At 36.3% G+C, this 13,613-nt stretch overlaps 1 protein-coding gene across 1 annotated transcript in view; it reads right to left on the reverse strand.

The window, feature by feature from the left end:
• Window positions 1-9,128: 9,128 nt before the first annotated feature.
• Window positions 9,129-13,613, reverse strand: part of LOC150077148 (uncharacterized) — a 370,624-nt gene continuing 366,139 nt past the window's right edge. Inside the window, exon 24 of the mRNA XM_090385790.1 lies at window positions 9,129-9,498. Coding sequence (XP_090241916.1) covers window positions 9,361-9,498 — 138 coding nt within the window. The 3' untranslated portion in view covers window positions 9,129-9,360. The remainder of the gene's footprint in view (window positions 9,499-13,613) is intronic.

Here is a 13,613-nt window from a genome sequence, read left to right on the forward strand (position 1 = left end):
TCCAGACCCTATTGCAGTAGCATATTATCATTACTGTTATTAACAACCCTGCCAACCTTTATATCATCTGCAAATTTGACATTAAGCTTGATATAACCTTCATCAATAACATTGATAAATATACAAAGCAACAATAGGCCCAACCCTGGGGAACCCCACTAATAACATTAGTCCACGAAGAGCAGTGTCCATTGATAACCACTTTGTCTTCTCCCAATCAACCATCCTTTTATCCATTGTAGCAACTTGCCCTTAATGCCATACTGCCCCAGTTTGTACTGTAGTCTTCCATGTCCAACAGTGACAAAAGCTTTCCTGAAATCCAAGTATATATCAAATTATTTTTTGCATACAGTTCCATTGTGACCACATCATAGTAACCAATCAAATTGGTCACACAAGACTTTCCCTTAACAAACCCATGCCGTGTCTGAATTATTACTGCTATCTTGTCTAGATGATCCTGCAATGCTTCTGTAACTAGTGACTCCATTATTTTCCCTGGAACAGAAGTCAAATTAACAGGTCTGTAATTACTTGCATCACCCTTTGATCCCCCTTTGTGAATTGGAGATACATTTGCACATCTCCATTTCATAGGGACTTCCCCTGAGTCCGAGGATGCTCTCATAATTATGGCTAAGGGTTTGCTTACTTCCTTTGCCACCTTGAATATAACTGGATAGATACCATCCACCCCAGGTGCCCTTCTTATGTTTAACTTAAACAATTTCTCCTCCACTTTGCTCTCAGTTATTACAAAATCATTTAACTCCCTGTTAGAGTTTGATAAACATGTGACCATCTCCTCCTTAAATAATTTCTCGTGTGTGAATGTAGATGCAAAATACTCATTTAGTTTGGCAGCTATCTGAGAATGATCATCTACAATTAAACCATTGATATCAAGTGGACCAATCTGATTCATCCCCTTTTAGAGTTATATAAGTAAAGAAGTCTGCTGTTTTTCTTTGCATCCATTGCCAAAGATTTCTCATAATCTGCCTTCGCTTGCCTAATCTCCTTTGTGACTTGATTACAGACTAGCTTATATATACATAGGCTTCTATGTCGCCTGATAATTTATATCTATCCCATGCATTTTTCTCCTCTGCCACAACTGTAATTAGTTCATCTCATATCCATTTGGGACTAAACCTAGAACAATATTTCTTAGTTGGAACAAAAAGTCTGGTAGCTTCCAAGATTACTTCTTTGAATGCTTCCCATTTAGAATTTGCTGTTGGTAACGTCATCAGTTGGTCCATTGATAACCACTTTGTCTTCTGTTTGTACTGTTATTTATATTAAACTGTATTACACTGAATTAAACTTTGGTGCTGGTGGAACCAGCTGTATGCTAGCTAAATTAGTGTGCTATTAAAATTAATTAATAAAGAAGGTTTTCGGGAGTGTTGCTCAAAAATAAGTTATATTTTAGATGAAATAAGTGTGGGTGAGTGAAGTTAAGATTTGGGACCTAAAGGTGGTTTTATTTTTCGGACTGTGAACTTTTTTAAAATGGCTATCATTATTATGTTCGGACATAGGAAACATTGGAAATTTCAAGGTCATTAAATTTTTAAGGAACTATAATCAGTAACTGGGAATTCTTAGTAGAATAGTTGTGCTACATTGATAGCTTTGATGTAGAAGTTTTCAGGATACCAAATTGTATTTAAAAATACTCACGTGTTGCTGAGTTATACGTTATTGGTATTTTCAAGGTCACAGTAATCCTACCGAGTCAGCCATTTGGATGTTTCCAGGAGATAAAAGAACTACAGCAGTGCCACCTGCTTGTTCAGTGGTGACTAGAAATTTGGCATAAATTGCATAAAATTATTAAATTGTGACATTAAATTGTGACATCACGAAGAAGCTTCATCACTGAATAAGAGCTACTCCATTTATATGGCTGCGGCAGGTTTAGTAGATCGGCAGCTTAAATCCCAAGCCCGGATAAATGGTGAGGGTTGACGTCAGGAAGGGCATCTGGTCGTAAAAACTATGCCAAAACCAATATATGTATTCCGGTTAAGAAGTTAATCCAACTAGAGGAGAAGAAGAGGATGTAAAGTGTGAATTGGGAACATTAAATGCCAACCCCATATAACATCGGAAAAGGCGAAGACAATGAAGAAGAAGAAGACACTGTATTAAACTTAAAAAATCTCTGGGACTACTGTAGTCACCTTTGCGAAAGCAAAATCCCTTCCCTTTACACCTAATGCTAGTTACATCTTTCAGTAAATCCCACATCAGTACACTGATCACTGCCACCTAGTGGTTCCTTTATCTGTATATTCTTAATGCATAAATAATCACTGCTGATAATCAGATCAAGGTTGTTAATCCCTCTGGTTGTCTCTCTAACATGTCGCTGTAGAAAACAATCATCAAATAAATCCACAAAAGTCTTGCTAGTGTGTGAGTGACCCATCCACAAGTTCCAGTCAATATCTGGGAAATTAAAATCCCCCATTATAAGACATGCTGATTTACTAGCCCACTCTCTTTATCTGTATAACTGTTCATTGTACTCAATCAGAGTCATTATGCCTATAACAAACTCCTACCCTCATTTTTGCTTTTTAGTTTGCTCTTTTATGTGCAAAAAGGATTCTTTCACTACATTTACATTAGTGTGTATTCTTATTTATTATGAATAATGTGTGACTAACTGCATTCAAATTGGTGGAAAGCTTCTGCCCAACTTGAAGGAATCCAAAACAAATAATATAGCTGTTGTTGTTTAAGGGTTTTAAGACACAACAGCATCAAAGGCCAAGATATGTCTTTTCAGTTTTTTTTTAATGTAAATCAATTTTTTTTCAGATTCATTTGTCAAATCAGACAAATGAATTTGCTGAATGAAATTAAATAGTTAATCTAGATTTGCACAGTTATCTAATATCTTTTGAAGGGTAAGTGGGTTCTGATTAGTGCATAAAACCCTGCAAATAAATGAATCTGGTATTTCTGAAGCTAGGGCATAACAAAAGGATGTGTCTTACTGTAAGCTGAACTTGGCATTGAAAACAGAGAGGAGCATTTTCATTAGCTAGTAGATGATAACTTGTAAGATGAAAGTGGCCAATTCTCAGTCTGGCAAGCATTACTTCTTCTCTGTAACTTTCTGATGCTTGAGTCCCATGTTTGTGGATTTGGTTTTATTTCTGGCAGTTCATTGTTGGTTTGATTTCTCCTTATCTGGGCCCATTTGTCTTCACTATTGTTATAAGAGCATAATAACATTTGGCCTAAAATCAGTATATGGAACTATGATGTAGCCGAATGGTCAGGAGCATGAGTGCAGTAGCACACGTTCTTTGAGTGGACTGGAGTTTGAGCCCGTGACTGATGATTTATTGTAAACTCCACTGACCTGGTGGTTGTGCCAGAGTATAAACAAGAACGTTATTGTTTTGTTTGGTAGTTCTGATGCCGACTTTGTTGCATTATCTTCTTTGTCATTGCCTTCTATTCTGGAGTGTCCTGGGATCCAGCAAAGAGTTATTTCAGTGCTTTTTTTTTTTTTTTTTTGAAAGAGGTTGGGTTGATTAGAAAGCCTATTTCTTGTAGGGTGGGATAACGAGAATGATGTTTATGCTGTATGACTGATATAGCATTGAGTGAATCAGAATATATTAGGACAGAAAGTGATGATTGCTGGCATATTTCACTTAATGTGAGCTGAATGGCATATAATTCTGCAGAAAGTATTCTGTACTCAAGTGGAAGGGATTTTGAAACTACATGTGAAGGGAATACAGCTGTTGCACCAACGTGTGAGTGTGGCTTAGAGTCATCCATATAGATTATGACTTTCCCAGTGTTCCAAAGTATGGTTGGCATGTAGCTGTTGGATGTTAAAGGATGGAATGGTGTTATTTGACCACTGAGCAAAGTACAGATCAGTGTCTATATCATGTCTATCCCATGGAGGTAAAGGCATATTTGTACTTTCCTCCATTTTGTTGAGATCAATTTTCCACTTCTGTATTATTTCTTGAAGGGGTATTCCCAGCAGGCCTGAGTTCATTAGACTTGGATTCAGTCTTTGCCAAAGAAGTTGGTTGAGGTATATCCAACTAGAATGAGATGAAAAGCTTGTATTGGCAGACTAGGATTTGTCTTCTAATATAAAGTGGCAGGGGGTCATGTGCTTCCACGTACAAGCTGTGAACTGGCGAGGTTCTGTAGGCACCTAGTTTAGATCGAAGGGCACTGTGTTGGTGTTCAGAGACCATAAGATGCTAATTTTAGCTGAAGCATATACTATAAGTCCCATAATCTAATCATGACTGGATTAGAGCACATATAAATTCAGTAATGACTGCCTGTCAGCACCCCAAGATGTTGAGGATACTGCATGAAGGATGTTTAATTTCTGGAGGTAAGTGGGTTATATGTTTATGAAAATTGAATTTGATATCTAAAGTCAAACCCAATAATCTTATGGAATCTGTCATTGGCATTTCTCTGCTTTTTAGTTTTAATACAGGTTCCAGATGGAGCAATCACAATTTACAGAAGTATATTGCTGCTGTTTTCCCCTCAGTTAATTGTTAGTTGTTGCATTTTGTCCAAATTTCAATTTTTGGTATTGCTAATTTTAGTTGTCTTTCAATGGTAACCATGCTCGATGATTGACAGGAGATAGTAAGATCGTCTACATACATAGATAAGTTTCCACTATAGCTGGGATGTCTCAAGTAATGACACTGGTACGTAAAGCAAAAGTGTGGCACTTAAAATTGATCCTTGAGGTACTCCTTGCGTGGGAATTGTGGACAGCTTATTCTGGAATCATACTTGAAAGGTCCTGAGATGAAAATTCTGAATGAATTGAGGCAGGTTACCTCTCAGTCCAAGATTAAGTCTTGGAGGATTCTATATCTCCAAGGTTGTGTTGAATGCTTTGGTAATATGGAAAGTTATCATTACTATGTGTTGTTTTTTAACAAAAGCATTTCGAATGTGAGCTTCAACTTTGATGTGAACATCAGTTGTAGACCTGTTACAGCGGAAGTCAAATTGGTGTCGCATTATAGTCTCTTGATCTCCGATAATCCAGGCAAGTCTCCTGTGAACCATCTTTTCTAGTATCTTTCTCAAGTTTTGCTATGGCTACCACCATTGACTGAAGCCATGTATCAGGGTAAACATTCTTTTATTAAAGATTCTGTTATAAAATTTTAACAATGTAGATTTAGAGTCGGAGTTGAGGTGGCAAAGCATTATGTACTAAATGCCATCTGGTCCAGCAGAACTATTTTGAGAATTCTGGAGAGCTTTGTTAAGTTCAGTAATAATATAGCTGTAAGAGTAGTAAACTGTTTAATAAAGGAATATATATCACAGGGCAGCACATATGCATTAGCATTAGCAAGGTTTGTCTAGTTCTGCCTTGAATCTGTTTAAGCTATCAACTTCTACGACAGATGGAAGTTTGTTCCAGCAATCAACCACTCTCTGGCTAAAGGCAAACTTCCACACATTTATTCTACAACTGTCTTTCCTCAATTTGAATTTATGCCCTCTCAGGCGATTATTCTGAGCAGGAGGAAGAATCCCATCAGAATTGAGCATGCTCAAACCATTCAAGGCTTTATACACCTCTATCAGATCACCTCGCTGGTGCCTGGGCACCAGACACTGTAATTACAGACAATCTAGAAAAGTAATTACAGACAATCTAGACAATCTAATCACCAGACACTGCAAATTACAGTGTCTGGTGCCCAGACACTGTAATTTGCAAAACTTAAGCCTTTCTTCGTAAGAGCACCCCTTTGTTCCATTCACTAATCTTGTTGCCCTTCTCTGTACTCGTTCCAAGAGCTCTACATCCTTCTTGAAATGAGGCCTCCAGACCTGTATACAGTACTCTAGGTGTGGCTTGACCATTGCCTTATACAAGGGGATAATCACCTTATCCCTGCTTGAAATATTCCTGTATATCATTGACAAGACACCATGAGCTACACTTGCAGACCGTCTGCATTGCTCAGAAAACTTCATATCTGCCTGCACAATTACCCCTAGGTCCTTTTCACTCTCTACAACTGTCAGTGTAGTACTACATAGTTGATACGTTACTCTGGGGTTACTGCTTCCCATATGCAGTACTTTACATCTGTCAATGTTAAACTTCAGTTGCCACCTCTCAAGCCCAGCTGCTCAACTTTTCTAGATCCTGTTGCAGCAGCATACTGTTATTAGTGTCATTAACAACCCTGCCAACCTTCATATCATCTGCAAACTTGGACACAAAGCCTGATATAACATCATCAATATCATTAATGAATACAGAAAACAACAATGGACACAACCCTGAACCCTGGGGGACTCCACTAATAATATTAGTTCACGAAGAGCAGTGTCCATCGATTACCACTCTGTCTTCTCCCACTCAACCATCCTTTTATCCATAGCAACAATTTGCCTCCAATGCTACACTGCTCCAATTTGTGCAGCAGTCTTTGACAGTATCAAAAGCCTTTCTAAGATCCAAATATATGATTTATTTTTGGCATTCAGTTCCTTTGTGACTACATCATAGTAAGCAATAAATTGGTTAGACAAGACCTCCGTTTGACAAACCCATGCTGTGTCTTAACTATTACTGCAGTCTTGTCTAGATGATCCTGCAATGCTTCTTTAACCAGTGCCTCCATTAATTTCCCTGGAACAGAAGTTAAACTAACAGGTCTGTAATTACCTGTGTCTCCCCCTTTGATCCTCCTTTGTGGACTGGGATCAGATTTGCACATTTCCAGTCCATGGGTATCTTCTCTGAGTCCAAGGAAGCTCTCATAATTATGGCTAAGGGTTTGCTTACTTCCTTTGCTGTCTCCTTTAATATAACTGGATAGAGTCCATCCACCCCAGGTGCCTTTCTTATGTTTATGTTCAACAATTTCTCCTTCACTTTACTCTTATTACAAGATTATCTAGCTTACTGTCAGAGTTTAATACACCTCTGGCATTCCCCTCCCTGAATAACTCCTCATATGTGGATGTAGATGCAAAATATTCATTTAGTTTGTTAGCTACCTGAGCAGGATCATCAACAGTTGAACCATCAATATCAAGTGGACCAATCTGATTCATCCCCTTCCTTCTAGAGTTCACATAAGTAAAGAACTCTTTGCATCTTTTGCCAAAGATTTCTCGTAATCTGCCTAACCTCGTTTGTGACTTGGTTGGAGACCAGCTTATATCTATCATAGGCTTCTGTGTCACCTGCTAATTTATATGTATCCCATGCATTTTTCTTCTCTGCCACATGTCTAATTAGTTCATCTGACATCCATTTAGGCCTAAATCTTGAACAATATTTCTTAGTTGGTATGAAAAGCCTAGTAGCTTCCAAGATTAATTCTTTGAATGCTTCCCATTTTGAATTTGCTGTTGGTAACATCATCAGTTGGTCCCACTGTATAGAATTTAAATACTGTCTTAGACCACCATAGTCACCTTTATGAAAACAAAAACCCTTCTCTTTACTCCTGATCAGAAGAAACTATGCAGATCAGCAGAAACTTGAATGAAGCTAAAGATAAAAGTTTTATGTGTGCTGGTTTTAACAATGATTCAATAAATTCTAAGCAATTGTGCTTATCTGAAATTGTGAAGGTTAATGAAACAAAACAGTAAATGTTATGGATTTACATGTTTTGATTCAGTGGGCATATTAACCTACAAGCTTTTCTGCAACTTTCATATCCTCATGGATTTGTTTTGCTTCTTTGAATTGTAAATGAAGAAACACATCCTGCTACAGATTGCCCTGCAAACATGCTGCAAGTAGCTCATATTATGAAGTTGGTTCGTAGGAGAACTGCCCTCGGAATGCCTGCCCCAAGCCAAGCATTCCTACTACTCTGAGCTGTCTGCTTTGCTGCTCTAGTCTGAAGCAGGATTTCAGTTTAATTTTAAATTTAAAATATCCATGCAAAACTAAGAGAAACAAGTAGAATAATAATATTACACTATTCCCATAATGCTATATTTGTATTGTTATAAATTTATAATTTATAGACTTAATAAAAATACTACTATGGAATCGCAAAAAAAATCTATCAAATGATGCTTATATCATTCTTATGTTGATGCAATGAACACAATGGCATAAAAACCTCTCCTACCTCAATTCGCATTTCCAAGCCAAGTAAAGAAACAATTTCACCTACATTATCAGATAAATACAAATAATAAATGCACTACTAATTTGAAACAAAAAATTAATAAAACCCAATAATTTAAGTAAAAGATTCTACCTGGCAGAGAACAAAATGGCTCCCAATATGACCCACATATCTAGAAAAAGGCAACTGGCTAAATTTTTTAAATATTTGGCACTCTTATAAATCATAATGCAGAATTTTAGGTCTAAAATATTTTTACAAGCCTTATAAATATATATTAACAGGAATCTAGACAACCCATAATTTACAAATATAAACGGAAAAAAAAAAAAAAAATCTTAACATGCACACACATGGCAATGGAATACAAAACTTGTGTATTAAATAAACAAAAGCTAACTTTTCTTTTTAGTGCCAAAGAAATTGTCCTGTTAAAAGACATAATAAAAAGAATAAGATAAAAAAAACTTCCCCAACTCAATTCAAGGAATTGATTAAGCATACTTTTGATATTTTGAGATTATAAAACTTAAGACAAATGATCTTACTACATTCTAACCATATTTTAGTATAATCATCATATGATGATTATACTAAAATGTTGTTAGATTGGCTTGCTATAGATGGAGTGTATGTAACAAAATTGCACTTGATGAGGAATTAACTTCTGTATGAAATCAAACACATCTGTAATCAGTTTAAAATGATAGTTTACTTTGAATACAAAATTAAATTAGACACACTATTATTTTCAGAATTTAAAACAAACATAGAATAAGAATTCTTCATTTCCTTTACATACATAAATTCATGATACATATTTGAAGAGCTACTCATAAATTTCCAGTGGTATTTCTGTGTTAAACCACAGATATACCAAACTTAAAATAATTTAAAGTTCATATTTATCAGCCTGACTGATAGTATATATCATATTACATAAGCAAGCATGATTTTTATTAAATTTAAGTAAATAATTCTAACAGCGGGAGGCTAAGGAATATATACAACACTGTGCCAGTCAAAAGCTGGCTGACTGTGCCAAAATCCTTCATTCAAAATGTTGTGGGGAAAACTGTCACTGATCTCACTTATTTTCTGCAGTGGAACTTTAAAATGTCAAAGTACACTTTTGTTCATTTACACTTTTTGTTACTTTTTCAGTGCAGTGTTTTAGATTATAGTTTTTTTTTTTTACCCTTTATCACCTTACAGAGTTTATTTCATTAGTTTCTTTTGCTTTTGAACTTTGTAATCCTGATATGCAAGAAAGCCGTGCAATTCCAGACTGGCCCGCAGTGAATATCCACAGATGAGAACCCATGTTTGGATTCCAGCACACCTTGACAAAAAAAAAAAAATAAATAAATAAAATAAATAAATTAATTAAAAGTTATGTAAATATTCATTCATGTAATTTTAAAAAATATATTGACTAATTAACAGCAGGAAAATTATCCTTTTGCTATAATACGTTTATAAGTTCATATAGTAAAAAAGATATAGAGAAAATATAAAAATAATAAAAAGATACTAATTCCACACTGAAAAATGCAAACTAAAGTTTACTGAAAACTAAAAAGAGGGATTATTCCACACTCGGTATATGATAAATTAATTTGCTGGCTGTGTACATAAAAAGGTGAAATGGACTGAGAGGAAATATTAAACTTAAAGCAGCATAAAATACTTGAATTTGAATCAAGGCTGGTGCAAAAGTATTTGGCACCCTAGATAGTTTTGATAAACTTAACTACGTTAACTTATAAAAAGTTACACTGAGTGGTCACTTTATTAGGTATGTCTGCCTAACAGAAAATAGGTTCTAAGAACTTAAGCTCTAAGAACATCCTGGATTCAGTGGCATGGGCAGGCCCATTTTGACTCAATTACTTCCTACAGTTTTAGCAAATTGGATGAGTGCAGATCTCTACTCCAAAACAAGCCTGTTCCACCTCATTCCACAGGTGCTCAGTTGGACTGAGATATGATGATTAGATATCCCACTGTAGTAGGCTAAATTTACTCTTGTGTTCCTGGAACCAGTTCTGTACAATTCTGACCCTGTGATATAGAAGGTATAATACCAATTTGCAGATGGATATACTGCAGCAATGATGGGATGTGCATCATTGGAAACAGTTTCTAGATAACCTGTTGCATCCAAATGTTGCTCCACTGATATGAGGAGGAGGAGGAGGGGAGCCCAATCTGCACCACAAAAACACTGTATGTACACCATTACAATGCCACCACCAGCCTGCACTGTTCACATCTAGGGGTTGGGTCCATGGCCTCGTGCAGTTTTTGCTACATTCTGGACCTATCATTGTAAAACAGCAGGAAGAGGCAATTCACTAGACTAGGCAACATGCCTGACACAGCCGAGTGGTCAGGAGCGTGAGTGCAGTAGCACACACTCTTCAAGTGGACCGGGGTTCAAGCCTGTGACTGCTAAAATACGATTAATATTGTACTGATTTATTTATTGTAAACTCCACTGACCTGGTGGTCGTGCTGGAATATAAACAAGAACATGTTTTCTAACCTTTCACTATCCAGTGTTGGTGTTCCCAAGCATATTTAATCATACTTTCTTGTTTTTTTGTCGACAGGAGAGGAACCCAGTTCAGTTATCAGCTGTAATATACCAATCTGTGATAATGTACACGATAAGTTGTTCTTGTTTATACTTTGGTAAGGCTACTAGATTAGAGGAGTTTACAATTAATTATTTTCTGACAATGAGTACAATCATTACCATATTTAGCAGTAATGCAGGCTTGAACCATGGTTCACTCGAATGTGTGTGTGTACATTACTGCACTTAATGAAATGCTTCTTAGGCCACTACTGTTATGCTGAGATGTTATTTAACTTACTAGCTTTTCTGATACCCAGCACAAGTTCCGTTAGTCTCCACTGACCTCTCATATGAATAAGCTTTCCAACCACAGGATTACTATTGGCTGGAAGTTATTTGGTTATTGGACCAATATTGATACACCCAAGACACAGTTATATGTGAAAACCCCAACAGGATTGCAGTTTCCAGGATATTCATACCAGCACATCTGTTGCCGACTACCATGCCATGTTCAAAGCTACTTCATTCATGTTCCTCATTCTTGCATTGAATTGTACACATACATATCTAGCTACCTGCTTTATTTTGCATGGTTTAAATATATGCTGCAGTTATCGAAGGAGTGCTCCATTTCAGGAAAAGGGTAGGTGCACCTAATAAAACTGGGCTTCATAGCTACATTCATGCAATAACCAATTTGTTATCACTATAGTAAATCTGTGAAGACCTAATAAAACACACACTATTTTCTGTTAAGCATATTTAGCTAGCATCTTTAACATAATATTATATTATTTTTATAGGGGTGATCAAATGAAACACACTTTTGGAGGAACTGTTGTTCCTCTGAAATACCAACAAACAAAATCACTTGTAGCATTCTGTCCCATCATGTGACAAGATATAACCCCAACATAGAATTTTGCTGGTTGCTGGCAATCTCAATCTGTCATGATTGACACTAAACCCAATCATAACAAGGTGCATGAATGGGGATGAAACAAGACAGTCTCCATGAAACCACTGTTAAAAAAATACCATATTTCGATCAACTACTAAGAAATTATCACTTTCAAAGTACCATTCTTTCCACTTTTTTTTTCTTAGCTATTGTATCTTTTTTTAATGTTTTGTCTCTTTACTGATTTCCTTACTAAATTCGCATCACTTTTGGGTAGAATTTCTTTCCATTGAGTTCCCCCCTCACATCTACACCCCCCCACCCAGTAAGTTTCATGTTCCATATATTCTCATGTTAGATATTTGGGTTCTATTAACATTAAAGGTAAGGCATGCAAATGGAATGAAGACCTTGTAGTTCTTCATTCCATCTGTATGCATTACCTTTATTAAAACAGTAGTAAAATGGCTAACAAAATATGGAAACAAAATCTTTTACTTTTATTCCATGCTTTAGTATCTATATTTATTGTCAAAAATAAATAATACAGATAAACAAAATAAAATTTCTCTAGCTCTATATTAAGGCTAGCTACTCATAGCTGATTACACTTTGACTAAAGACAAATTTTTCTTACATCCAGCCTACAATTATGTAAGGTGTCTCAAAATTGAATGGAACAAAACAGAGAATATTCAACAGTTAAAACTAAGAAAAAGTTCCAATACAAATATCTCTCAAAAATTAATCAAATTATAAAACTGTGTAAAACATCAAAACATAAGTATGGGTCTTGCACCACAGTTTCACTGCTGCTTGGTGCCTTGTTGGTGAAGCAGGCACCACAAGTGAATGATCTAAAATATCCACAACATAGTAATAGCCATATAGTGCAAGGAAGCTACAGGCTTTTGCTGCACTGGCCAAAGGGTAAAAAAAATAATAATAAAATTAAAAAAAAAAAAAAAAAATAGAAAAGTGCCGACCGGGCTAGCCAGGTGGGTAAAGTGCCTGCTTGGCAACCCAAAGGTCGTGGGTTTGAATCCCGCCTCAGGCTTAGATCAAAGTAGAAAATGCAAAAACCTTGGGAGGTGCAATATGGCCATAGAAGCGGATGCGCCAACAACTAAAAAAAAAAAAAAAAAAAAAAAAAGAAGAAAAGTAGACAAGAAAGTACAAATTATTTGTTTCCCTCCTCACATAGGTAACTACCAACACTAATAACTCAGTTTGAGTGACCAGTGTGGCACACCACATACCAGCAAGCAGTGTCGATGTGATGTGAACTGTTACTTGAGTTTCAGGTTCCATGATAATTCTTTATTTACAGAACAGCATGCGTTAAACTTATATTATGGGAAATACTACAAATCTGTTTACCTTTGCAGAGTTAACTAATATGATTTTAATTATCAGCGAGTTCATAAGAATTCTACAGCTATATAAGCAGGCTGAAAAAGCTGGAATAACTGTAGGGGAACGTTACTCCCCCCCCCACCTCTCTCTGCTTGAGACTGGCTAAGTAGAACTTTGAAGAGGCCTCTGGATCTTCCTCCAGTCACCAGTGAGAATCAAACCTAGAACTCTCCAGGTGAGTGGCAAATGACAATGTATCACACTGACTAAGCTGCCACAGAGGAATAATCTGCATCACAAACAAAAGAACCATTTCTAATTACAGACTACCCAAGTAGTAGCTCATACATCAACATGTAATTTATGTTTAAACTGCATGTGTTTTCTGGTTGAATTACTTATTTTGATAGATGAAAAAAACCTGAGCTTCCAGGATTAAAAATTCTTGCTACCCTTACATGAGATCAAAAAAAAAAAGCCTACAAAAAGTCCTCCTGTCATTGTAGGGATTTCAATCCAGCCTTTTCCATGCAGTTTGGGAGGGCGATAGTTATAACTACTGTACTACTACTATATGGGCAACCTGTAGCCACAGATGGATGCTTCCAACAAA

This window comes from Mastigoproctus giganteus, chromosome 12 (genome assembly GCF_048544385.1).
Source record: "Mastigoproctus giganteus isolate SK-2022 chromosome 12, ASM4854438v1, whole genome shotgun sequence".
NCBI classification, from domain to species: domain Eukaryota; kingdom Metazoa; phylum Arthropoda; class Arachnida; order Uropygi; family Thelyphonidae; genus Mastigoproctus; species Mastigoproctus giganteus.